At 44.5% G+C, this 27,790-nt stretch overlaps 1 protein-coding gene across 1 annotated transcript; it reads right to left on the bottom strand.

Annotated features, from left to right (window-relative positions):
• Nucleotides 1-12,660: 12,660 nt before the first annotated feature.
• Nucleotides 12,661-13,795, bottom strand: CMKLR2 (chemerin chemokine-like receptor 2). Its single transcript, XM_044431653.1, has one exon. The coding sequence runs from the start codon at nt 13,793-13,795 to the stop codon at nt 12,710-12,712; it is 1,086 nt and encodes a 361-aa protein (XP_044287588.1). The 3' UTR covers nt 12,661-12,709.
• Between the last annotated feature and the right edge of the window lie 13,995 nt (nt 13,796-27,790).

Here is a 27,790-nt window from a genome sequence, read left to right as displayed (position 1 = left end):
ATGGAGGGCTTGAGAACCCAGTCTCTGTGGAATACCTTAACGCTGGCATTCTTGAACAAAGGAATTTCTGAGACTGATACCAGCTTGAAATAACTGAATGACCATTCATTAACCAATATAACTATTTCCTCCAGTTTGAATAAGGACATCATCACACTGTCTATGCTCATCACCTTACCATTGCAAAGAGGTCTCTCTTACCCCAGCAGCATTTTGTTGTGGATGACAACTAAATGATAATCACTGTACTTTTATGTGTTTCAACACTTCCATTGGTTCATCATTGCCAGGATTGCCATACCAACTGCCAACTTTTTGTGAGTGGCAACTGTCATGCTAATTATCGCAGACAGTCCTTCTCTCCTTTTTGCATTTGAATTCTCACAATGCTGTTTACATTGCTGCTCCCTTCCCCTGCTGCTCACATGTGGCTCTGGGTATAGATAAGCCAATTTAAGGATGGCATTTCATGCATCTGATGAAATGGTCACTGTCCACAAAAACTCATGGCAGAATAATTCGATTTGTTAGTCTTTAAACAAACTCTTTCCTGGTTTTGCTGCTTTAAGTACCAAAAGGAATACCATATGGCTTTCCCACAAAAACACTCCCAAAGTTAATCTAAAGAATTTATTAGAAATATTTCCTTTTTGCAAATACTATGATTTTATTAAGCTTGTGTGACTACAACACATTGCAGGCTGTGGATACTATAACATATTTGTTTGTTTTTTATAATAAGTTTTATTCAAAATTATAACCCTAAAACAAAGAAAAACTAAAAACAACATCAATCATCAGAAACATCGGACCTGCTGGGTCAGCCCCCACATTTTTTTCCATTTATGATAACTTAGAAACAGATTTAAATCTACGAAGTCCCATTTCTCTAACCAATAATAAAAAGAGTCCCAAGTTTGATAGGAATCAGCATCTTCTTTCTCCTTCAATGACAATCTATCCATTTCTGCACAGTCCAAGATCTTTTTTAGGATCAGTTCGTCAGTGGGTGGGTCTTCACTTTTCCAGTGTTGAGCAAATGCAATCCTCGCCATAGTAATTACATGTAAAATCAAGTACATTTCTTGTTTACTAATATCAACAGGTATAATGCCTAATAAGAAGACTTCAGGTTTAAAAGCTAAGGATTTTTGTAACATTTCCTCGAGCCATTTATGTATTTTAATCCAATACTTTTTCGCATTATCGCAAGTACACCACATATGATAGAAAGTACCCAATTTATGTTTACATTTCCAACATCCATTTGACATATTTGGAAACATCCTAGCTAATCTATTTGGTGACAGTTACCATCAATAAAACATTTTATACAGGTTTTCTTTATACAAAGTTGCTAATGTTACCTTAATATTTCTCTCCCACAACTTTTGCCATTTTTCTAACTCAGTATTATATCCAAAGTTTTGTGCCCACGTTATCATAGTTTCCTTAACCTGTTCATCTTCCATTCTCCTATCGAGTAAGAAATTATATAGTCTTTTAATCATTTTCTCATCTGATTTAAGCATCACCTGATCAAATGCTGTTAAATCTTTATAAAAGCCCCACGTTTTATAGTCTTTAGCATATCTTGATTGTATCTGCACCTTATGCCACCAAGAGATATTAGATCCTTGTTCTTGTGTTCCTTGATTCAATTTCAATCCTCCATCATTATCCAGAATGTCATCATATCTTATGATCCCTTCAAAGTTCAGTGCAATTGGATATACAAAAGCTTCCATAGGTGAAAGCCATCTTGGTAATTTATTATGCAATTTTGTCTTTAACTTTTCCTACATTGACATTAATGATTTCCTAATATAGTGACTTAAAAAAGAGCCATGTAGCTTCGCCTTTTCATACCACATATAAGCATGCCAACCCATTTGCAAATCATGCCCTTCAAGATTCTCTTATTTCTTAAAGTTGTCAATTCTTTTAGCCACGTTAAAACAGAAGCTTGATAGTACAGCATCCAATCAGGGAGACCAAAGCCCCCATTCTCTTTAGCCTCCTGAAGTATTTTTAATTTAATCCTTGGTTTCTTCTTTCTCCATATAAATCTTGAGAATTGAAAATTTAAATCATCAAAAAAATTTCTATCAATTTTTATGGGAATCATTTGGAATAGAAACAAAAGCTTTGGTAATATATTCATTTTAACCAGTGCTATTCTTCCCAGCAAGGGCAATTGCAAATTAGCCCATTTTTCCAAGTCACTCTTAATTTCCTTAAATAGTTTATCATAATTGTCTTCTTTCAGAGTAGTACACTTAGCTGTAAGATAAATTCCCAAATATTTAAACTTTTTAACAATCTGCAAGTCTACTTGTTCCAGCAGAGTTTTTCTCTGCTTCTGTGTGAGATTTTTTTTACTAACAATTTCATCTTTTCTATGTTTATTTTCATCCCAGTAACCTCGCCATATTCTTCAATCCTTTGTGGGAGTTTAGGCATTGTTACTAAGGCTTCCTCCGTTAGGAAAACTAGATAATCTACAAATGCTTGCAATTTGTAGCTTTCATCTCTAAATCTAGTACCTTTAATGTCCATATCGTCCCTGACATTTCTGTTTAACATTTCTAAGATCAATATAAACAACAGAGGTGATAGTGGGCATCCTTGTCTTGTACCCTTTTGTATATCTATAATATTTGTAAATTCTCCATTGATTATAATCCTAGCAGACTGCTTTTGATAGATGCTTGATATCGCATTAATGAACTTTTCACCAAACTCCATTTGAGCTAGCTGTTGCTTCAAAAATTGCCAGTTAACATTGTCAAAAGCCTTCTGTGTGTCCATGAATAATAGTGCCATTTGTTTTTTCGTATGTATCTCATAATACTCTAAGATGTCCAAGATAGTTATCAAGTTATTCCTCATTTGTCTTTTTGGTAAAAAACCATTTTGATCTGAGTGAATAAAGTCTGTTAGATACTTCTTCAATCTTTCTGCCATTATGGAGGCAAAAATTTTGTAATCCACATTTAATAGTGATATAGGTCTATAATTTTGAATCTGCATCAAGTCTGTGTCTTCTTTTGGTATTAAAATGATATTTGCCTCTGTCCAAGTATTTGGTATTTTAGCATTTAACAATGCTGCATTACATATATCCTTAAGAAGCATAGCAAAAATTCCTTCAAAGGATTTATAAAACTCTGCTGGCAGCCCATCCGGGCCAGGAGTGTTATCGTTCTTTTGTCGCTTAATTGCCTCTATTACTTCCGTGATTGTTACTTCTTGATTCAATACTTTTTGGTATTTCTCCAGTAACTTTGGCAGTTCTCCCTTTCAGATATATTTGTTTACTTTCTCAGTTGAAATCTCATCATTCTGGTATGGCTTTGCAAAGAAATCTTCTGCTATTTTCTTGATATCTATACTTTGTACTTGCAGTCATCCTTCTCCATCCTTCAATTTACATATCAGTATCTTCTCTCTTTCTTTCTTTACTTTATAGGCTAACCATCTCCCTGGTGTATTAGCATTTTCAAAGAAGTTCTGTTTGGTCAATTTCATTTGCTTAGTAAGTTCATTTGTGTCCAGGAGATTCAGTTTATGTTTTAGAATATTCATTTGCATCTTAAGGGTTTTTTTTATGGATCTTCCTGTAATTCTTGTTCACATTTCGTCAATTCCTCTACTATTTTAGCTTGTTCTTGTTTTTTCCTTTTGTTTATTTTTGCTGAGTATATTATCAGCCCCCTGACATAGGCTTTGGCTGTATCCCAGACATTTTGCAAAGAGGTTTCCTGAGCTTTATTAACTTGGAAAAATAATTCCATTTCCTTGTTTATCTCTTCTGTGAATTTTTTATCCTTTAATAAGGCTTTGTTTAACCTCCATCTGGGTGTCATTACTGTCCCTTTCAGTGATATAGTTACAGGGTTCTGATCTGCCCAGACATTTGCCTCTATTTCAGCTTCCAGCAAGTCTGGTACTAAGTCTGGGGTTATCCAAACCATATCAATTCTAGACCACAGCCTATGTCTATTCGAATAAAAAGTATAATTAGCAGAGGTTGGGTTTTTATGTCTCCAAACATCTATCAATCTAAATTCTTCAATCATATTAGAACAAGACTTTGGAAGTATCCTCCTGCCCTTTTTGCCCTTAATCTCACTTTTATGGTCCATTTTCTTACCCACAATTGCATTGAAGTCTCCCATTACACACACGGTCAGGTAGTCCAATTGTAAGAGTAAAGCATGTAATTTTTGGTAAAACATTTCCTGATGGTTGTTTGGAGCATAGATCGCCACTTAAAGCACCTTTTTAAGTTTCATTGTGATTTCTGTCATCAGAATCCTACCATCCTCATCAGCTAATATATATTTAGGGTCTAATTTTTCCTTGATGTATAATGCTAAACCTCTTTTCTTTTGTGAAGCAGAAGAAATTAAGAGCTTTCCAAGCTTTAAACATTCCAAAACCTTACTATGTTGTTACTTAATATGTGTTTCTTGTAAGCAAATTATATCTAATTTTCATTTTTGAAGTTGAGAGAGAATCCTTCTCCTCTTAGAGGGTCTGTTTAGTCCATTTACATTTAAAGAGAGCAGTTCAATTTTTCCTTCCCCTTTAAAAGTCATACTTAAAAAGTATATATTTATCTACTTATGCTTCGCCTTTACACTTCTACATTTTTTCTTTTCCTTTAGTTCCAGTGTCTGTCCCTCTTGTTGTAAGTCTGTATTCACTATTTCTCCTTCTTCAGAGTGGTATGTTGTTAGTTCCATTGGTTCAGCACCTTTCCCTCCTTTTGGGGCACCCAATTCTTCCTCTTCAAATGTACTTCTAAATTTTTCATAAAACGCTTGTGCCTTGAAGATCGAGTCCAGCTTGTATCTTGTAGAGTTCCAGGTGAAAAATATTCCTTCTGGCATTAGCCACCTAAACATGATCTCTTTCTTAGTCAGCTTTGTAGTAAGGAATAAATATTTATCTCGTCCTTCTCTAATCCTCCATGGTATTTGTTTCAAAGCAGTCACCTCATGATGATCATCCACCTTTACAGGTTTATCATATACAGCCCTCAAAACATTGTCTCTTACAGACCTTTTTGCAAATTTAACATGGACTTCCCTCGGAAGCTTGTGTTTCCTAGCATAACTTGAATTCACTCTATAAACAAGGTCGATGTTTATGCCCACCTCTTCGTTTTCCAGATCCAACGCCTCTGCCAACATAGTAATTATTAATTCTCTTAGGTCCTCATTCTTTCCTTCGGGTTTGTTCTGGAATCTCAGATAATTAGATGCCTTCTCCATCTCTAATACAGCAACTGAATCCCATAATGACTTGTTTGCTTGCTTTATTGTGTTTCTTTATCTACTGTTTCAATTTTTTCATGTGCTTGTTGTATTTTTTGTGTATTCTGTACAGTTTTAAGTTGAACATCTGCCAGTTGAGTTGATACCTCCTTAACAGAGCTATCCAGATTGTCAAGACGTTCTCTTTGTTCATTTGCGAAGTTTTTCTGCTCAGCTGACATGTTCATCTGTTCTGCTAATATATCCCTCTGTTCTAAGCTTAATTACTATAAAATATTTGTATGCTATCATTCAGTGCAATGCCCCACATACCCAAACTTATATAAAAATATTTTCTACAAATGGATTGAAATATAATTTTACAGTTCCAGAAAAGATTGCAGGATTAAAAGATGAAAACCTAAACAGTGAAATCACAGAATTTGACCTTCTGTCATCCTTTGATGGACTACCTAATCATATTGTGGTGATGACACTTCTGACAACTGTGGTCCCAAGCTGCTGTGATGGACTGAAATATTTATGAACATTGCAACTGCTCTGGGATCAAAGCTGTAAGAAAACTTACGGTGCATTTTCTTTGAGGGAAGGGAAAGTTGTGAATTTGAGATAAAAACCTTCACCTAGAAGCAAAGCTTCTTTGCTTTGAATCTGCGTCAAGTCCATGAATCTGCATCAAGTCCGTGTCACCTGGAAGCAAAGCTTCTTCGCCCGCACGATGACACCACCGTGCCGCGGCAGACCGAGGACCGCCCACTAACGCCGCTGCTGCCCCAGGGATGGACGGCGGCCACTGCGGGACTGGGAAACGGGACGCACTCCATCCTGCTGGCGAGTGCTCCACGGGCCCTGCTCCTGCCTCCCCCCCCCCCGGCGTGGGTGGCAGCTGCACCGGATTGGGGGTGGGGCATGGGGGAGGGGTTGCGGCATTAACTCACCGGCCACGGCTGGGGCCGGCAGCCGAAGGGCGACGGCCTAAGGGCGGTGACGCCGTTTGGTGCCATGTGGGGGCTGGGCTGGCCATGGATTCTGTGCGAGTGGGTAGGCTTTTGTAGTTGGGTGGCTAGAGGGTTTTATTATTTTTATTGAATTTTAATTTAGATTTTACCTAGGCTGTTTTAATGGATTCATGTCTGGCTGCTACCATGGGGTTGCCTGGGGAGCGCGTGGGTGCCACTATTGGGGTGGTTATGGGCAATGGTCGTTTTGGTGTTGGGGGTTTAACGCGTTGGCCTAGAAGAAGGAGGGACAGATGGTTGACACCTGTTCCTCCTTCTGAATATTCCCCCAGCTGGAAGGTTCCAGGTATGCTTCTCAACCGCCCCTCGGGCCTGACGGTGCTGCTGCTTAATGTCAGGTCAGTCCATAATAAAACATCCCTCATCCACGATTTAATTGTGGATGAGGGGGCCAACCTGGCTTGCATCACAGAGACCTGAACGGGAGGGGGGGGGATGTGTCCCTCTCTCAACTGTGTCCACCCAGGTATCTGGCCCAGCACCAGCCATGCCCAGAGGGGGGGGGGTTGCTTTAATTTATCGAACCTCAATTTTCCTTGCAGGGCTTCCTGTTCTCTTGAGATCGGGTCTAGAGGGCCTCTATTTGGCGTTGGGCGACTGAGACAGATTGGGGATTCTGCTGGTGTACCGTGCACCCTTCTGCCCATCAGACTCCCTGCCTGAGCTGACGGAGATCGTCTCGGACCTGGTGTTGAAGACCCCCAGGATGTTGGTCCTGGGGGACTTCAATCTCAATGCCAAGACGGATCTGACCGGGGTGGCTCAGGACTTCATGGTCTCCATGATGGCCATGGGGCTGTCTCAACATGTCATTGGCCTGACCCATGAATGTAGACACACGCTGGACCTGGTTTTCTCGACGGGGCAGGAGGAGGGTGATCTGAGGGTGAACAATTTATGTTTGACTCCCCTGTCATGATCAGACCACTTCCTTGTGAGGTTTGAGCTCAATGTCGGCCTTTTCCTCTGTAAGGGTGCAGACCTATTGTGGTCCGGCCTCACATGCATTCAACCCCAAAACACTTTGTGACTGCACACTTCAACCCTGTCCCACTGACACAGGGGCATAATGAGCCAGCACAATGGAATGTGGGCTGGATTTGCTGAGACAGTTCACCAGCAGGACTCAGATTAGTGAGTGGGAGATGCGCTGGGATGGGTGGGGCGTGGGGGGAGTGGCCTGGCAGCCTTCAAAGCGCTGGTGGGGCCCGGGCCGGCCTCCAGGAGCGACGTGGGAGGAGCGGCCCACCACCACCGTGGCCACCCAAAGGCCGACCACTGCGCTGAAGCCTGCCGCTGCCCGCTGCTACCGCCTGCCGCCTGCACCAGCGCCGAGGACCCTACTCCGGCCCCACCACCTCGGTGTGAGTGGGAGATGCACCGGGACGGGCAGGGCATGGGGGGAGCAGCCCGGTGGCCTTCAAAGCGCTGGTGGCACCCGGGGCCGGCGGCCAAAGGGCCGGCAGCTGAAGGGCGGTGACGTCGTTAGGGACCGTTCGGGGCTGAGCGGGGGCTGGGCTGGCCAGGGGCTCTAGTCTGGGCTGGGCTGTCTGGTTGTTGGCTGGCGGGAGATTAAGGTGGGTGCGCTTTTAACTGTTTTAACTGTTTTAATTGTTTTAGTTGTTTTTAGGGGTTCACCTCGTGCTACAGTATAGTATGTTGTTACCTGGGGAGTGCATGAGTGCCACTATTGGGGTGGTTATGGGCAATGGACGTTGTGGCATTGGGGGTTTAATGGGTCCGCATAGAAGAAGGAGGGACAGATGGTTAACACCTGTTCCTCCTTCTGGTTATTCCCCCAGCCGGAGGGTTCCAGGTAGCCCTGTCAACCGCCCCCCAGGCCTGATGGTGTTGTTGCTTAATGCCCGGTCAGTCCAAAATAAAGCAATGCTCATCCACGATTTGATCGTGGATGAAAGGGCTGACCTGGCCTGTATCACAGAGACCTGGGCGGGGGATGGGGGAGATGTCACCCTCTCACAGCTGTGCCCGCCCACGTATCTGGTCCAGCACCGTCCACGCCTGGAGGGGAGGGGAGGGGGGATTGCTCTGGTTTATCGAGCTTCTATTTCTCTCTCGGGGCTTCATGTTCTCTCGAGGCCAGGGCTGGAGTGCCTCCACTTGGTGTTGGGAGACCGAAACAGACTGGGGATTCTGTTGGTGTACCGTGCACCCTTCTGCCCAACAGACTCCCTGCCTGAGCTGACAAAGATCGTCTTGGACCTGGTGTTGATGACTCCCAGGATGTTGGTCCTGGGGAACTTTAACCTCCATGCCGAGATGGTTCTGACCAGGTCAGCTCAGGACTTCATGGCCTCCATGATGGCCATGGGGCTGTCTCAACACGTCAGTGGCCCAACCCATGGAGACACTCTGAACCTGGTTTTCTTGATGGGGCAGGAAGAGGGTGATCTGAGGGTGAACAACTTATGTTTGACACCCTTGTCATGGTCAGATCACTTCCTCGTGAGGTTTGAGCTTGAGAATGGCCTTTCCCTCTGTAAGGGTGCGGACCCGATTGTGCTGGTCCGCCCCCGGAGTTGGATGGATCCTGATGGATTCCTGAAGGGTCTGGGGGATTTTCCAGTTGATAAGGCTGGTGCTCCTGTCAATGCCTTGGTTGAACTATGGAATGGGGAGATGACCAGGGCTATTGACATGATCGCTCCTAAGCGTCCTGTCCCACCTGGCAGACCCTGTCCATCTCCTTGGTACACACCTGAATTATGGGCGATGAAGCAGGTTGGGAGACGTCTAGAGTGTAGGTGGAGGAGATCACGGGATGAATCTGACCAAACACACTTAAGAGCCCACTATCGGGCCTATGCTGTGGTGGTGAGGGCGGTGAAGAAGAAATTCTTCTCCGCTTCCATTGCCTCCTCACAATGCTGTCTGGCAGAGCTCTTTCAGGTGGTGCAGGGGCTGGTAAATCCAGGCCCAAAGAAAGATCTGGTGCCACCCTCGAAGGCCCGCTGTGACGACTTCGCCAAGCATTTTAGGGAGAAAATCGCTGATTCGTCACAAGCTGGACTCTACTATTGAATCAGATTCTATTGGGGAGGTGCCAATGACGCCATCAAGTCCTCAATTGATGGATGAATTTCAGTTGTTGCGGCCTGATGATGTGGACAAGGTGCTTGGACAAGTATGTCCTACCACCTGCTTACTAGATCCTTGCCCATCTTGGCTACTCAAGAATGCCAAGAACGGGATTGTGACCTGGATCCTGGAGGTGGTCAACGCCTCTTTCAGAGATGGCCGGGTACCTGCCCCTTTAAAGGAGGCAGTAGTCCAGCCAGTCCTGAAGAAGGCATCCCTGGATCCAGAGGTGGTAGCCAATTATAGACCAGTGGCCAACATTCTGTTCCTGGGCAAGATGCTATAGAGCGGGTGGTGGCGGGACAACTCCAGGCACTCTTGGATGAAACTGATTATCTGGACCCATTTCAGTCCGGCTTCAGCCCCAGGTACGGTACTGAATCTGCCTTGGTCGCCCTGTACGATGACCTGTGCAGGGAGAGAGACAGGGGGAGTGCGTCCTTGTTGGTTCTCCTGGACCTCTCAGTGGCTTTCGATACCATCGACCATAGTTTCCTTCTGGATAGGCTAGCGGGATTGAGAGTTGGAGGCACTGCTTTGCGGTGGTTCCACTCCTATCTCAATGGCCGATTCCAGAAGGTGGTGCCGGGGGTCTATGGCTCTGTGTTATGGCAGTTATGCCATGGAGTTCCGCAGGGGTCCATTTTGTCCCCCTTGCTATTTAACATCTACATGAAACCGCTGGGAGAGGTCATCAGGAGGTGTGGGCTGCAGAGTCATCAGTACGCTGATGATACCCAGCTCTACCTCTCATTCTCCACCAATCCAGGTGAGGCAGTGGCTGTACTGAACCGGTGCCTGGCCAAGGTAATGGGCTGGGTGAGGGCCAATAAACTGAAGCTCAATCCAGACAAGATGGAGGTCCTGTTGGTGGGTGGTTCGGGCTTCGGGATGGGGGACTTGGGCCTTGTCCTAAATGGGGTTGCACTCCCTCTGAGGGACAGGGTTCACAGCTTGGGAGTGCTCCTCGACCCTGAGCTGTCGTTAGAAGTTCAGGTGATGGCGGTGGCGAGGAGCGCCTTCCTTCAGCTTCGGCTGAACCATCAGCTGTGTCCCTATCTGGAGAACAACTGCCTGGCGACAGTGACCCACGCGTTGGTAACTTCCCGACTAGATTTCTGTAATGCGCTCTACGTGGGGCAACCCTTGAAGACAGTCTGGATACTTCAATTGGTGCAAAATAGAGCTGCCAGGTTGCTGACGGGGACTGGGCGTTGTTCTCATATAACGCCAGTTCTCCGTCAACTTCACTGGCTCCCCATTGAAGTCCAGGCCCAATTTAAGGTGGTGGTTATGACCTATAAAGCTCTTAACGGCTTGGGACTTGGTTATTTAAAGGAACGTCTGCATCCATATATGCCCGCCCCCTACGATCAGCAGTGGATGCCCTTCTCTGGGAACCCTCTGTGAAGGATATTAGGTGGGTGAGTACCCGGAGGAGGGCCTTTTCTGCGGTGGTGCCCCACCTATGGAATGCGCTCCCCAGAGAGGTCCACCTGGAGCCATCATTATTTGCTTTTCGGTGCCAGGCGAAGACCTTTTTATTTAAAAGTTATTTTAACTGTTAATTTATCATTGTATTTATAGATTTTAATATATATAGCCAAGATGGTACCAGTTTTTAAAGTACTGATTCTATTTTTATGTTTATTTTATGGATGTTGTGAGCTACTCCGAGGCTTTGTTGCAATGGGGGCGGCATAGAAATGTTTTAAATACATAAATAAATAAATAGCATGCCTCACCGGAAGCAGCAAAATCTACCCATTTAATTTACATAACCATATGCATCCTCAGCAAGCACTAAGCATGTGCACAGGGGTGGAGGCACTGGGGTAAGTGCTTTACTTGTTCATATGATTATGCTAGAAAACAATAGCTAGCACATCAGGTTATTTCCAAGCATTGAAATATAGCGTACTTTGGTGGCAGAGGAAAGGGCATGTTTATATCAGCCTCCCATGTATGATTATAGCACAGGGAGATTGTAGCATTCTTTGGACATGTTGAAGAAGAGGTTCAAATAAATCATATTTATAATGGTGTCTAGTGTGTTTTGTTAAAGAGCAATCCAGGAATCCATTTTGGAGGCAAGCAGAAGCTGCTAGAATCCCTTCCCTGCCCCTCACCGCTTGATCCAACTAACCAGGAGTGAACATACACTGGAAAGGTCTGGTTTTCTATTGCATTCTAGTGATACAGCATATCTCACTGTTCCAATGCTGCCCCATAATCCCCCCAGGAATTCACAGCTTTCACAAGAAGTATCGGGTTGACAAGACGTATGTGGCTGATGTGTCACAGCCAATCAGAAGGGTGCGATTTGCAAAGCCCTCCCACCAGTGGAGTGGTAGCTGAGATCATGTTCTTATGGATGGTTTCCAAACAGCTCGCATTTACATGTTTAAGCAGACACAAAGATTGGTTTAAGTTTCAGATATTTACTCAATTGAAATGTCAATACACTGTAATCAGAAATATTTTCCATTTGATTGTAACATACATGTTTTCTTGATTTGCATTATTGTTCTGTATATGCTGACCTCAGATTCTCATCATCATAATGTCTTTATCTTGTCATCAAGTGCTCTGTACCTGTATGTGACTAGGAGGTTATAAAATACTCTGTACATGTTCTGGAAGCTTGTAGTTGGTCTGGCCTCTACCTGGCAGCACTGTTGTAAGTTTGGTTTCCCACATCACATAACTATCACAGACCCATGGAATGTTCTCTTTTTCTCTATAAATTCTGTTGTAGAACAATATGGAAAAACCCACCAACCGGAAATGCACATTTTCCCCCATAAAGCATGAAAATGCGTACTTGAGGAGGATCTGTTTATTTTTTGGCAGATTTGCCTGTTTTTGCAAGTGTGAAATTGCATAAGTGCTTTTGTGCAAAATCCAATTGTATCAATGAGTGGGTGCTGGAATGAAAGGCACTTGGCAATCCTCAAAATGCAGGTGGAGCAGATTCCACATAGTCCACATGTCCCTGGTAACATGAGTTCAGTCAATTGTGTCAGCCTTCTCCCAATTGTGTCAGTGGATGTCACCATCACTAGCTGTCTTTTGAACAGGGGAGAGGTGGGGAGGAGAAGACAACAGGGAGGCTGAGATTACCAAAGCAAACTCTCCAGATATGTGGGACTCTAACTTCCAGCATGGGGGTTGCTGGGAGTTGTAGTCCAACAAATCTGGGAAGCATCAGATTAGGAGAAGGCTATCCTATTAAACACTCACCACTGAGTGTTTTAAATGCAACTACATCTGTGGATGGTGGATACTTTGGAAAGCGGCTGCCACTCATGCCAAGGTTTCCCTGGGAGGAATATCTCCCTCAGGGGTTTCCGACTCCTGGAGGCTCAAGGAATTCAGAACATGTTCACTGACTGTCCCAGAGTGGCTGACTTCCCAGAAGGTGTGCTTCACCAACTCTGAAAGTGTCCCGCTGAAGCAGGACCACAGCTTCTTGCTGAGAAGGACATAAAGGATGGGGTTGAGGCAGCTGTTCATGAATCCAAGGCCAACCGCAAGAGGAATGGCATCTGGAAGCAAGTCGTGCAAGGAGCTATTATGGTGAGCTGACAGCTCAAGGATGCTAAATATGTGGTAGGGAGTCCAGCAAACAAAGAAGGCCACCACAACAGCGAGAACAGTCCGGAAGAGCCTGTTGGAGGTCAGAGCCGTGCTCCTCTTCACCTGGATGATCAGAAGAGAGTAACAGATGATCATTGTTATGAGAGGAAAGAGGTAGCCACAGATGAACCTGACCCATGTCAAGACGTTGTGTCTGAGGACAATGAGGTCAATGTTGCTTGGGTCAAAGTTGTTATAGCAAATGGTGATGTTTTCACGGAGCACGAGCGTGTCTCTGAAATACAGCACTGGGCTTCCGAGGAGCGTCGCCAAAACCCAAGTGGTCAGAATCAGGAGACGGGTGTTCCTGATAGTCCGGTGCTTGTAGGAGAAGGCTGGGTGGATCAGATGGATGTAGCGGTCAAGGCTGATGGCTGTCAGGAAGAAGATGCTGGCAAACATGTTGAGCAAAGCTATGAAGGAGTTGGCTTTGCATAGCCATTTCCCAAAGGGCCAGTGGAAGCCCAGAACCACATATGTGATGTAGAGAGGCAGGAAAAAGACAAAGATTAAGTCTGCGATTGCCAGGTTGAGGAACCAGAGAGACGTCACAGTCTTGTCCAACTTGAAGCCCATGATCCAGATGACTATGGCATTGCCAGGCACGCCAAGGAGGAAGGCCACACTGTGGAGCACAACAGAAATGATCTGGACCCAGCTGAGATAGGACACAGGTGACTCATCTTCTTCATAGTTCTCAATGTATTCCATGAAGTCGTTTTCGTACTGCAGGAGGTCAGCGGATGTCACCATCACTAGCTGTCTTTTGAACAGGGGAGAGGTGGGGAGGAGGAGACAACAGGGAGACTGAGATTACCAAGGCAAACTCTCGCTGAATGCTTTGCTGCAACAGTTTATAGCAGAAACTATCTGGCCATACATGTGGGTCCAGGATGCAGAAAGAACTTTGCCCAGTAAAGAACTATTTACCTTCAAGATTTGTCTTGGACAAAAGACATCTCAGAGGACTGTCAAGGTGGTTGTGCATGGCTAATTGTAGCCGTGTCCTCTGATGATACCACTGAGGGTGCTGCCCAGGGCTGGGAGGTAGCTCAGATTCATATGCGTGTCTTAGAGATTTAGGTTCTGTTGGGGAAAGAGGCTGAAACTTTGTGTCTTTGGTCTCTGCTGCAGGACCTCATCCTAGATGCCTCCTCAAGGTGCCTTTGCCTTGCTACTTGAAAGAACAGTCTTCCCCAACCTAGCAACCTCCAGGAATGTTGAATTATAACTCCCTTCATCTCCAGCCAATGATTCCAGGGGAGATTGCAGTCCAATATATCTGGAACTTGCCCAGTTGCAGAAGGCTGCCCCATAAATTGGCATATGTTCCTTGGAACACTTTATTCCTGAAGCCCCCGTTATCCTTTTTATGACCCTGACCACAGCTCTCTTTCTGTGAAATGAATGTGGTGAATGTCATGTGGAAAAGCAGAAAGAAATCCATATAAATGAAACAAAATAGAAAAGGAAAAATGGAAAAAGCAATTCATTCCTACCTTTCAGGATGGCTGGAAAACTCACTGTTGATCAAAGGTCTACAGTTGCACCAGCACACTTTCGTATAAAGATGGAAACAGAAATCAGAGAAGAAGCAGAGCTTTGATGTACATCAAACATAATGCAAGTGTTGGGAAGCAAAATTAAGTTAAATCCAGTTTCTTAAGGAATATCGCCTCAATAAAATAATTAAATTAAATTAAACAACATCCTATCCATAAATAGGTGTTTTTCTGTAAACCTGATGCCTATGCTTTGCCAGGCAGCAATAGCAGAGTTCTGGGAAATTCAAATGCTCACTATCCCATCAACACAGTTATGTCTCTTAAGATGCAGAACTGACCCACTGGAGAGCCTTGGCTTAAGGCACAATCCTGTAGCTGCTAGACAGAATCCAGGTAGACACAGGACAATTTAGAGTTCCAGCTTTTGAAGCGTGCTTTGGGGCTGGAGCAGGGCCTCCCACTTTGGAGTGCTCTCCCCCTGCCCTCAGAGCTGGCTTGGACAGAATCAAGCTGTCTGCAGCTCCAGGGTCAGAAGACTGACCAAGGATTGACCAGCATTCAGTGGCCATTCTGGTGGGTTGTGAGGAAAGGAAAGGAGTAAGGCTGCACCAGCAGAGGATGTGCCCTGGAGGCACTTGCTCTCCCCTCCTTGCAAGCCATGGTGAAGGAATAGGATGGCTGCCTAAATCACTTGCCAAGCAGCAGAATGGTGAAGCTGATGTTTTCAGCCATGCTTCTCCCTCCCTCCGATGCCCGGGCTTTGTTTTCTGGCCCCACCCTCTTGCCACCAGCCATGCCCAAGGCTAGAATACAGCACAGGGAGCTCCTCCAAAATGGAAGCTGGCTCTTCAACTGAAAGAGGACCTGCAGCTCAGCTTTAGAAGAATCATCTACACTTGTTTACTTCCCCAGGCATCCATGTTTCGGGGTCATCTGCTTATGATAGTCCTCCACCTATCTCTATGCCAGATGAGGACAAATTTAGGCTTCTTTAACCACACAGTCCAATGAGGCATTGGTGCACTCTGGAGACATTGGTTGCAAAGTGGGGAGAATGACTTCTCCATGATGATAGGTGTGAAAGGATGATTTGAAACAAGGGAATAAAGAGATTTAAAAGGGTAACAAAGAAAATTACTTAGCCCAAAGGAGGGGAGGGGCTAAAATCAGATAGCACAAGGTATGGGGAAACAGGCACGTAGGCAGGAGGGCCAAATACTTCCTCATTGTTTATTGATAAGCTGGGCAGAGCAAAATGAGCCTATTGTAGCCCACCAGGGGCAGGGCTGGATTGGGAAGAAGGGCCGGTGTTGGGGCAGCACAGAGTAGGCGGGCGGAAAGAGTGTAAACTCTTTCCTCTATTAGCCAATTAGGGGAAAGGAGGAGGGAACAAGAGGCTGGGAGCAGGGTTCAAAAGGGGGGTGTGAACATGTGCTCAGGTGAACAGAAAAATGGGAAGGAACCCATTCCTTTCTGTTCCCTTCATTGCAATAAAGTTTTAAAAAGAACTCTCTGCATGCCTGGAATATTTTTCTCTTCCAATGGAAAGGAAAGAGTGATCATGACAATGACATAACTCTCCCCATACGAGCCTGCGCATGCTTGGAGGTCTTCAGATACCCTTCGGTGTATCCCATAACCCACATAGGCTAGATTGGTGGAAACATGGAATATGGCTTTCTGCATGGCAGCCTAACATCTCTGGGACATGCGGAACTAAGAGTCCTCCCTCTGGAATCCCCTGAAGTCTCTTGGCAGTATGGGACAGTGGGGAGAAATGGACTTGAAAAGTGGAGACCCAGTTCATGTCCACTTTATGAAAATCATGCAAAGCAGCGATTGAAGACACCTAGCAGGAATGAATGGCAAGTGGTGAAGCACTGCTTGAACCCCTAAAGCTAGCATTTTAAAACCAGCTGAGCAGCAAGTGCCTGAAAATAAATGCGAATTTCACCAAGTGGCCAATAAAGTTGCAGTTCTTCTGAGGTTCTAGGAACAGTGGCCCACTTGGTCAATGGAGACAATAGCAACCACATGGATGGGTGGATGGGGGAAGTGGCCACTTCCAGGGCTGGCCATCTATGCTGCCGTGTGCCCCTTACCATGGGGCACCATGCAGGGCCAGTCACATCTGCAGTGGTGCTTTGAGAAGGGAGCAAGAGAGCAGCCTGTCAAGGTGGAATGAGCACACAGTTCCCACCACTCTTCCACCTCGCCACTCTCTTCCAGCCACCACAGCAGGACAGGAGAGCAGCAAAGGAATGGCTGCTCTTTTACTGCTGGCACTATCTTACCACTTTGTGGAACACCCAGAGAGCTTCAACTGTTGGGCAGTATAAAAATTAATTAATTAAATAAGCAGATAACAGCATGAGTGCAAGTCTCCTCTGCTATGTCCTGAATCAAAGGGCGTGTCACAAGCACAACTGTGGGACCCTGAGGAGATGCAAGGATGCCAACCTTTCAAAGCAAGCACAGCTTTTTTTTGCATTGGGAGATTTCATGAACATCTCGTTCCAGAAAGTTTCCACAGGGCACTCAACCTCATTAAGCTCAATTAACTTCTTTGCTAACTAAGTCAAACGATGTAATGTAAGTGCACTTGGAACAGCATGTGCCAGAGCAAGTGACCAGATTGTGCATAAGTTATGGGGCCAGCAAGCTCCAGGGCCATTTTCCAAATTAAGGTTAGAGATGCTGATGGTTACAACCCAGCTTGGAATATCTGCTTCTCCCTTCTGTTCCCAGTGGGTGATATTTCACTTAGCTACTACTGACACTGGTCTCTGCAATGTCAGGGAGATCTCTGAATACGGCTGCCTGCTTTTGGATGCCTCCTGTCATTTGCAGGGGCAACTTGTTGGGAAAATTTAGATAAATCCTGGCAGAAAAAATGTTATATGTGCCTATGCGTTATAAACCCAAATCTGCACCTCTTTCTCACATGGCACAGCTTTCCAAGCCAGGTCACTGTTGTTGCCTTAAGAAGATGGCATTATTAGCTAGATTGGGAAACTTCTGGAGGCTAGCACTTGTGCAGAGCTGAAACAATGGCACCCATTTGCTTCCGAACGGGCCCTCCTAAGTCTCACAGAGGCAAGCCTGAGTGCAATTCTCAAACCAGACTTCCTACATGCTTCCTCCATCAGACATGTTTGCATGTGTTATATTGTTATTTATTTTGTATTGTTATTTTTATATTGTTATTTTTGTATTTTACTTTACGTTGTGAGCCGCCCCGAGGCTTCGGCGAATGGGGCAGCATAGAAATGTTTTAATAAAATAAATAAATAAAATAAATGTGCAAACAGGCTAACCTGGCTGACCTGAATTGTCAAGAATTTGCTAGACTGACTTATCAATACAGCAATCAGTACTGTTTTCCATACTATTGTGACAGTATTTCTGATCGTTTTAGAACATTATGTCATGCCTAAAGACATCAGGATGCTCTTGTACTAAGATTATCTAGAAATTTAACACTCTGTATTGGTGTATGTGACTAGCAGTTTATAAAAGTGCCTGCACATGGGCTGAGATCTTGCAGTTGAGTTTCCCTCTGCCCAGTAACGCATCATTGTTTGTTACTGCAGGTACTGGGGCTCCAGACAATAAAGTAACAGAGGTTCATCTCTCCCACAAACCTGAGTTTTTGTTTCCTCCTCACAAATTGAAAACCGAGATTTTTGTCAATTTCCACCATGCTCTTTTCTCTAAAACTGGGCAATCTGTGATCCTCCAGATATTTTGGCCTACAACTCCTATCATCCTTCACCACTGGCAGTGCTGGCTAGGCCTGATGGGAGTTTTAGGCCAAATATCTGGAGGGCTGCAAGTTGCCCAGCCCTGCTAAGGAGTCTGCACCAAAAAAGTACACCAGTTTTGTGTCCTTTTTAACTGGCACAGCTTCCTCAAAAAGCCTGCATTTTGGCAAGAGCACTGAGAAGGAGCAGTTCTCCTGGTTCCTCCAAGGAGAGGAGATTAAGGCTGTAGTCTTACACACTCTTACTCAGGAGCAAGTACCACTGAACACACTCGCCTGTATGCTTCTCTGTCTTATCTCCCATTCCAAAGGAAGACAGTTGTGACACGGCTATTAGGCAGAAAAATCAGTGGTTTCTTTTGCAAAGCAGCAGCCTGACCCTCTTCCTTCCAGCTCTGAGTTTCTATGCAGATGAAGGTCTATTATAATTAGAGCTTTATAATTAGAGTACAGCATGTTGTCTCTTTGGGAAGACTTATATTTAGCTATTAACCTAGTATAATATCAAATATTTGAGTCATGTGTAGCTGTCTTAGTTCATAGTTTAAAAAGTGGGGAGGGTACAAGGACAAATAAACCAGTCAGTGTACCATAACTCTAATTTTCCAAGGAGGGGGAAACTTGAGGCTTCCATTCTTTGGCAGGTACATTGTACAGCTCCTAAGAGCTAATTAAAGCAACTTCAGCTCAGTCTTGACTTTTAATAAAGTCATTGTGGGTCAAAACAAGAATGACATTATGTGCATGGATGTGTTTAGCATTTTTCCCCTGGTAACAACAGCAGGCCATGGTGATTGGGCGCAGTGAGTGGTATCAGGTGCCCAAAGCACGTGGGTAGGAGAGTGTGACTCTTCCCTCCTGGGGCCCTACCACCCTTGTCCCAGAGTTCTGATCAGCACTGATGGAAGATTCTCCCCCAGGGCAAGTGGCTCCGGCTGCAAAGAAGCAATGCTTTATTTGAGCTTTTGGGTCACTCTGAAAGGATGTTCCATGCAATTTGTGTGCTACAAACAAGCAGGAAAGCTCAGGGGAAACTGGTGGACAAGCTCAGGGAAAGCAGGGTCTGCAAACATGCTCATCAAATACATTGGTTGGCTCCTATAAAGGTCTCTCCCTGCTGCCATCACTCCCACCCTGTACAAACACATGCTGCGTATTTTCTAAAAAAGAGAAAACTGATGCATGCTTAGCTGTGTGATGAACAAGCAGCACTCTACGAATGTGGAAGAAAAACTGAGTACCTAGGTGAAGCATGAAGGGAGAGCACGGAAGTCAGAAATGGCTGGCAGACATTCTGTCCACTGCATATGAAGGGCACAAGGAGAAGGCCACTTGTGCACGATCAGAGAAGTAACAGGCACCCCTGGAATATTGCATGTGCAGTACAAGAATAGTGATAAGAAGGCTAATAATGTTTGGCAGGTAGTGCCATGAACTTTCTGTTGTCCAAAGGTTGGGATAGTTGTTTGGTTTTGGCTTGTAAGGAAAAGCACCAGAGGTTGTTGCCCCGAAGCTGCTTTCAGCATGCGTGTTTCTTCTACAAATGCTGAGAGAACGGAGACAGTCCACTGAAGCAGACTCCCACCCCCTCAACTTTGTCTCCCAGGAAAGAGAACTGCAAGACGCAACAAGTGAAGCTTGGTAAAAAGCCACGCACTTAGAATTCAAGAGTCCTCGGTCAGGGATTTGTTCTGAGGAGTACAACTGAATAGAATTCACCATCCATTCATGCAAAAATCCACTCCACTCCAATCCTGATTTCCTCAAGCTTTCTTCTTTTCTGCAGTTTGGCTTGGGGAGGTGTGCACTTTTTTCTGTTACTGTCGAAAACAGAGAAATGGAATGCTTGCTCATCTACCGTAAATCATCCAGACCTCTACCAGTAGATCTAAATCTATCTGCTGCCTGCCCTAATGAAATTGAACAAGGCATTTTTCCTTTCAAAATTTCACATCAAGCTAAAAGAATCTTGTCTAGCTGGGCAGGGGAGACAGATCATTGAAAAATACTTTTCTTCAAGATTTGAGATGCATGCATACAATCGCTCCTTGGGATTGCAGTTTCCTTACAAAATATTAGCACCACCCATGTGAGTCATTAAAAATTAGGATGTAACTACGCAGAAATCATCTGTTTAAGATGTTACAAGCAATTTCAAATTAAGGATAGCTTGCAGTCAAATGCTGAGGCACACCCATTTTTTCAGTAACATCCAGAGCTTCTCACATTCTACACAAAGGTTTTGCTCTAGTCAATAAAACATAGACTGACCTTCTTCTGAATTTCTTTGGTGTGCTTCAGTAGCCAAAGCAATATAATCTAGGGCAGCTTTCCCTAACCTAATGGCCTTCAGAGGCACTGGAACCACAACTCCCGGAATTCCTAACCAGCAGAGCCATTGACTGGGAATTGTGGTACCCACATGTCTAGAAAGCACAAGGTTGAGGAAGGCTGATTTAGAGTGTCTCTTCTTTTTTGGAATCTGGCTTGAATGTCAGGCATTTTGTGGTTCATATAGGGTGACAGTGTTTCTTTGCAGCACCTTGAGCATAACTTTGCTTGCATGGGAAATTAGTGCAGTAGTTCAGTAGTTGCTGCACTCCTTTGTCTTTCCTTTCCACGGGGTTGGAATGTTTATTGAACCCTTCTAGACTGTGGGTCATTGTTTTGTTTTCCATATTTGTTGGCTTATTCATGTTAGAATTTGAATAGATTCTGTCTCTGCAGCTTGGAATAGTTCTATTGGTAGCCTCTCTACTCCAGGTGCTTTCTTCCAAGTGCTTTCAGGTCAGCATTCACTCTGCTTTCAGATATTGCAGGCTCTTCCTTTTCTGCCATTTTCCTCTTCTGTCATCCTTTCATCTCCCTCTGTATATTCTTTCCACCTTCTCTTTATCTTCTCCAGGTTAGGCAGTATGTCCCCCTGTTGGTCTTTCAGCATTCCTAATCCAGGTTTGAATTTCCCTTTGATTTCTTGGATCTTCTGAAAGAGGTCCCTCATTTTAACTCTTTTGTTCTCTTCTGTTTTCCCCCCACTGGCCACTATAGTATTTCTTTTTGTCTTTATGTGCTAGTTGCTGAAAAGTTGCATTAAGTATTCTGATCCTATTTTGGTATCTTTTGCTTTTGCTTCTCACCCATCTTTAGCAATAATTGGCATTTCTTCTGTAATCCATCAGAGTTTTCTTTCTATTTGCTACAGCAATTGCCTTTTGTTTTGTTTTGAATAATCATGCCACCAGTTTTAGTCCACAGTTCTTCTGGCTCGCATAATAACAACAACAATGCGAATCTGTTCCTTATGGGGCATTTAAATTTATTAGGAATGTTACTGAAGTTGCATTGTGGAACTATGCTTTTGTTAGTGATCCTTTTCAGCTTTACTTTGATGTTTGATATGAAGAGTTCATGGTCACTACCACAATTTGCTCCTGGACTTGTCTGGCAGGAAAAAAAGACCTCCATCTCCTACTTCTATTCACATAATCTATTTGATTTCAATATGGGCCATCTGGTCCTGTCCTGAATTATGTGAGTGGTGCTCCTGCTCCCTTTCTGATCCCTGGGTCAAATTCTCCCACAATTTCCATTTTGTTTCCTACTTCTGTGCTTCAGTCATTATCAGCATGTCTTGCTTTGATCTATTATCAATTTCCTCTTAGACAGCTGCTTAACAGCTTCAAATTATTCTTTAGCATCTATTGTTGGAGTGCAGACTTGAATGATGGCTCTGTTGATAGGTCTTCTATGAGTTCTGTTATTATTCTGCCAGACCTGCATTATCACCCCTTACTGCCTGTGCTACATCTTGTTTCAGTATTTGGGTTGCTCCACTTCTGAGTTTGTCATTTCCAGAGAAAAACATTTTATGCTTGTTTATGTATATTTATGGTTTCCTGTTTGCCTTGATTAATATTTCTCACCTTCCATGTGCCAATTGTATGAGCTGTGCAGCACTGGACTTTCATTTTTGGGCAAGTCAGCACTAGACTTCCTGTCCGCTTTGATCTAATTGCCTCATTAATGACAGCATTTTTCATACTGGTCCTTTGCCCTTCCCCAGTCTGGCTGAGTGCCTTCCAACCTGGGGTCTCACTTACTAGCACTGTCTCTTATTTCAGTTTGGACTGTTTCGTTGCAGGGTTTTTAAGGTAAGGAGATGCAGAAGTGGTGTTCCATAGTCTTCTTGTGCGCTGTACTAGCCAGAGTTAGCCTGAACACCACTGCCACTGCCATTGTCTGTGAAAGATCCCTGCCGGTGTCGCCTTCGAGCACTGCTGTTGCCCAGCAGCTGAGCTTCAGGAGTTCCTCCTCCCCCACCACCACCAAGGAGAGCCATCCTGTTTCTGCTGGTGTAGCTGTTCTCCCTGAAGAGGGAGGCTGCATCTTAGTCTGGTGCCTCAGCCTTGCCATTCTGCCTGAGGTGAGCTGCTATGAAGCCAGCCTAATGAGAGTGTCTGCCCCCCTGGTAGCCTTGCTCTCAGCTTCAACCTTGCTCTCAATCCCCCTCGCCACATTAAGGTGTGCATCCAAGAGGGGCTGGCAAATGCAGAGTACTACATAACCGGTATCACAGAAACTAGACATCTTTTAGCTTTATGTAGAGGTATCTTAGATTAAGGTAAAGGCAAGATCCTCTGGAAGTATTAGTGCTGTCCCACTATTGGGTATAAGTGGTGTTTGTAGGATGTAAGTTGGATATTTAAGCCTTCACAGGGCCAGTCCTCTGGTAAAATCAGGATGGGGGCACAAGCAAGGCAGATTTGAACCTGAGAACAACAGGACACACAGGAGGGAAGCTGTTAAGCAGGCAAACCTGGGATAAGGCACATGAGGCAGCCAGCAAGTTGAAGGGAAATCTGCAGAGGATGTAGCATCAGTGGAAACCTATGTCCATTAACATACTGGCGAGACAAGTTTATGGGAAATTTTCCAGACAATCAGCATTCTCTGCCTGCTTCCTTTCTCAAGGGCTGTGCTGTGACCCTGGGTCAGAGCAGTAACAAAGAGGTGGAAAAACCTGTTTAAGGAGAATGTACAGTGCAAATAACTGACCCACATGCCCAACTTGGAGCCAGAGCCAAGCTCCCCACCCCTTTGGACTCCCCCAGAAAACTGGCTCCTTTAATGCTGTGGGCATCATGTTTCCCACCACAGACAGTATGGAGAGCAGGACCTGACTGACAGCATTGAAGTGTGTGGCAAATGGGTTCGCTTCTTTAGAAATACAGCTAGAAAGTTGAGGCTCCAAAAGTGAGCTAGATGAAGAAGGGCTGGATTGCATTGCTGGCATGCCAAGGTTAAGGAGCAAGATGAGCTGAGCTGTTGCTGGGAATCAGATTGCCTCTCTTTGCAGGGAGGCAATGTAGGACAAGGAGGGTCAGAGGGGGAAGAGTGTGAGTTCATTAGCCCATGGGTTGTGAGAATTAGGTGAGGCTTCAGTGACTAGTGAGGCCTCAGTGGCCCAAACTCTCCTGGTGAGCCAGCGCTGGATCAAAGCAGTTCAAGGACAACCACTGAGCCCCCTCCCACTCCTGATTGTGGGAAGGAAGCTGATGGAGAACAGGCTGAGAGGTTCTTGGGAGGAGACACCTCTGGAGATGTAAGATGCAAAGGCCTGTCGACGCACCTATCATAAGCAAAGCTTTGGGCGAATAGGGTCAGAGCGAGAGGTCAACTTTCCACCTGGAGTGCATGTTTTGGAGCTTGTGAATACTTTGTTGCTGTAAGGAATAAATACTCTTTTATTAATAGCTGAAGTGCTTGTCTTGTTTGGGAGGGGACACCTAGCTCATGACATTATGCATGCGATGCCCATCCATTTCTACTGGATGTCAATTAGGCTGAGCAGAAAGCTTTCTATTGGTGGTATGGGAAAAAAGATCTGAGCCCCTCAAAAGCAGGCCTAGCAAAGTGCAGGTGGCACCAAACATAGGGGACCTCAATGGGCCCCAGTGTGCCCACTCCCAGAATGGGCCTCACTTGTCAGTGGAGCCCCTCATCCAGCGCAGTCTTGAGCTTTACAGGAACTATCCAACACACTCTATTGTGGCATAGTGTCCTTGAATTGCTTTGGGGATGGTGTCACCGGCCACCCCTTCACATCAATGCAGCTCCAAGGTGGGGGACAAAAATGTCACCTGTCTAATGTCTGACAGTCCTGCTGCTGTTAAGAGATGAAGGGGCCCTGCCAGCAGCAGCTCAGCTCTGAACTGGCAACATGAACCATTTGTGAGTATTAGGTCCTTTATGCTATCCACAGAAGCCTGTTTTCATCAGCTTTGCTGTGTGCAATGTGGAAGTCCTATCCCCTGCCCCATCCCTGCCCCCCCGTCTTGCCACACACCACTGAACCTGAAGGCAGCTACAGCCTCTCTTCACCATTCTTCCTCTGGTCTTTCCATCTGCCCTTCTCCACTAGGTGCAGGCAGGTATGTGCTCCCGCAGGCCAAGACAGAGGACAGGGGGAATGGGCAGGAGAAAGAACTCAGGCTTCATTGATTCCTGGGATCAAGATTCTGGACCAAAAACTGAAATCTTACCTTTTTGCTCTTGTGAGCAGACCCCAGCAAACTTTAGCATGTGGGACTCGCAGCCTAGTGTCCTCCAGATGTTGTAGACTATAAGTCCCATTGGTTTCAGCCAATATGGCCAATAAAGGTTACAGCAGTGGCAAGGTTACTGGAGGGCGCCAAGATGCCTGTCCCTGCCTTGGCCTTTTAGGCTGAATGGGATTAGAATGCAATGAAGGGGTCACTTCAGGTCAGAGGTGGAAAAAGCTACTTTGGAATACTCCCCTGGGTAAAAACAAATCTCCCTGTGAAACGAATGCAAATACATCCATCCTTTGTTTCCTAGTTTTCTATTTGCAGTGTGGCTTGTTTTTTTTTTTTTTTTAATCTTAAAGGAACATTCAAAAATGTGATCCTCAACTTCAAGTTAAAGTAATACAACCTATGCACACCTTCTGCTTACAGGTAATATTTGACTATATGGCTTGACTGGAAACATAACCCCCACCCCACCTCATTTTCCTGCATGTGGGGGAACAAAATGCTTGTTTGCTTGAAATTGAGAATCTACATGCAGGAGAACACAGATATAAAGAACAACACAAATGGTTCAAAAGAAGTAATTGGAAGAAGGAACAAATAGATGCACACTTACCAGCAGAACCAAAAATGGACCTTGTATCTGGAAGTCAGCCCTGGATCTGTGAGAAAACAGGATGGGGGAAAAACTAGAGAATTCTGTTTTTCTCTACAGTGGGATTTGCAAGTGCATTCTTCTTTTAGATAATACTGGACAGAAAAATAAGTTTTTTTCTGGGGAGCAGGAAAGGTGAAGTGTTTTAAATTGATGTTTTAAATTTCATTTTGTTTACAGCACTACAAGTCAGTCAGTACTGGTTCTAGCGCACACATATTAAACAACACCATATTCTTCCTGCACAACAGGGACAGTGATCTTTGATGGATGTGGAATTTGACGAGCTTGTCTGTTTCAAGCCACATAGGGATGCCAAAAAATAATTAAAAAAAAATCAATCATGTTACACTGTTGTTTTCATTTTCCTCCAAAAGTCAATTTTAACCAGGGTTTAGTTCTTTCATGGTTTATTTAATTTACCTCAGTTCTATAACATCCAATGAAACTTTTTGGGCAGTTTACAAAAAGGAGGTCTGACCTATAAAGTTTAAAAATAAAAGAATAAAGCCATTTTAAGACCTAAAACAGATTAAAAGGAGCCTCAGAGCTTCTCTGCATAAATTGTGCATCATGCGTTCATCACTCTCCACTCATGGTTGTTTACAGGTTTGTTAGATGATCATCTTCTCCAGAGCCTTGACATCTGCCCTAACGTGGGGACTCCTTTGAGTCTGGCCTTTGGGTTGTTTGTTTAGCTCTTTTGTCAGCTGTTATAAATCTCTCAGGCTGGAGTGGTGGTGGGAAAACTTGGGACAAGAAAAATGCCCAATATCTTCAGTTAAGAAGATGGAAGGGGAACAATTTTCCTCAAGTACATTCATTTCTTAGCCAAAGATCCTGTAGCCTGAAATTTACTTATTTCCATAATGGGCAAGACACAAAGAACTAGTGTCTGATTCTTCTTATTATAATGCCATACTGTGACCAAGATAGACCAAAATAAAGTTTGATAATTTATTGTGACCCTCCAATTTTGTTTCCTTGTCTAACCAGCACTTTTGGGTGAACATGTGTGTGTTTTAAAAGCAGGAAAATGCTGCATTTAATTAAGAAAGCTCAATTTCCTGTGTGTACTTGAAATATTCTGCTATACCAGCATACTTGCCCAGACGTTATGTAGCCTTGAAGCAGGAAGGAAACACTGTGTGGAGCTCAGATCTCAGTTCTATGATGAAACATACCAACAGCAGATTAACAGCCTCTTGCAGAAAAGCTCAGAATAAAATGAGCAAAAGAGAATTAGCAACACTACAATGGAGGATCTGTTGGATGATGTTCAGATTAGGAGAGCTCTGGATGCGAGTGACCACTCCATCCTAAGCTTTGAGATCAGGAGAATGGGGATGAGCGATAAGTCAAGTATTTAGGAATTGGGACTTCTCGAGGGCCAACTTCAGTCAATTGAAGGCCAGGCAGGGGAAAGTCTCTTGGGAGAGGGTACCGGAAGGCAAGGGAGTTCAGGAGGGGTGAATGGCTCTAAAATGGGATGTCTTGGAGGTGCAAGCCTTAATGATGCGACTGCTTTCCAAATGCAGTGCAATCCTATACATGTCATTGAGAAATAAGCTCCACTGAGGTCAATGCAACTTGCAGCTGCAACCCTAAGTGTACTTACCTGAGAGTCTTCTGGGTAGACATACATGGGATTGCACTACTTATTGGTACACACTGCCTTCCATACCAGCATGCAATGTAATCTTTCTGATGACATTCCTGTCTTTGTCAGCTAACAAACAAGCGGCTTGGCACTGCTTTTGACCCACTGAAGATGTTATGCCAAAATATTTAAATGTATTCACTTGTAGATACAACAGTGCAACCAATAAAGAGAATATTCTCCACAACCCACTCGCTTGCTTGTGCAGTGACTCAGAATGGCAGGAAGGTTCCTAGACAGTCTCTCCAAAGCCACAGAAGGCATTTCTGAAGGAGATGTCTCAGCGTGCTCCTAATTAGATACTTCAATTCTGATGGATCATTCTTCTAATTAGGTTTTTGCTTAATCATGCAATATTGTGAGCTGCCTTTATGTTATTTTGTAGCATAAATAGACCAGGCTAGGCAAATGCATCTTTTAGTCTGTTGTTTTTAAACTCCACTTTGCCTACTGCTTGCTTAAAAGCTGCTGAAATAGGCTGGAGAAAACACTCGACACTGTTTGTTGCCAAATATTCCCTTTCAACGAACTATACAGAAGTTGCACCTTAGGCCAGCCTTGGAGACGCCAGGTGTTTTGACCTACCATTCCCATCTGCTTCAGCAGCAGACTCA

This window comes from Varanus komodoensis, unplaced genomic scaffold (genome assembly GCF_004798865.1).
Source record: "Varanus komodoensis strain SLA01 unplaced genomic scaffold, ASM479886v1 scaffold23, whole genome shotgun sequence".
In the NCBI taxonomy this organism is placed as follows: domain Eukaryota; kingdom Metazoa; phylum Chordata; class Lepidosauria; order Squamata; family Varanidae; genus Varanus; species Varanus komodoensis.
The sequence above is the reverse complement of the archived record's forward strand: the minus strand, read 5'-3'. Positions and strand labels throughout refer to the sequence as shown.

Bases quoted from the DNA above. Each gene is read 5' to 3' on its own strand.
- CMKLR2 (XM_044431653.1), bottom strand. From the start codon at position 13,795: ATGGTGACATCCGCTGACCTCCTGCAGTACGAAAACGACTTCATGGAA.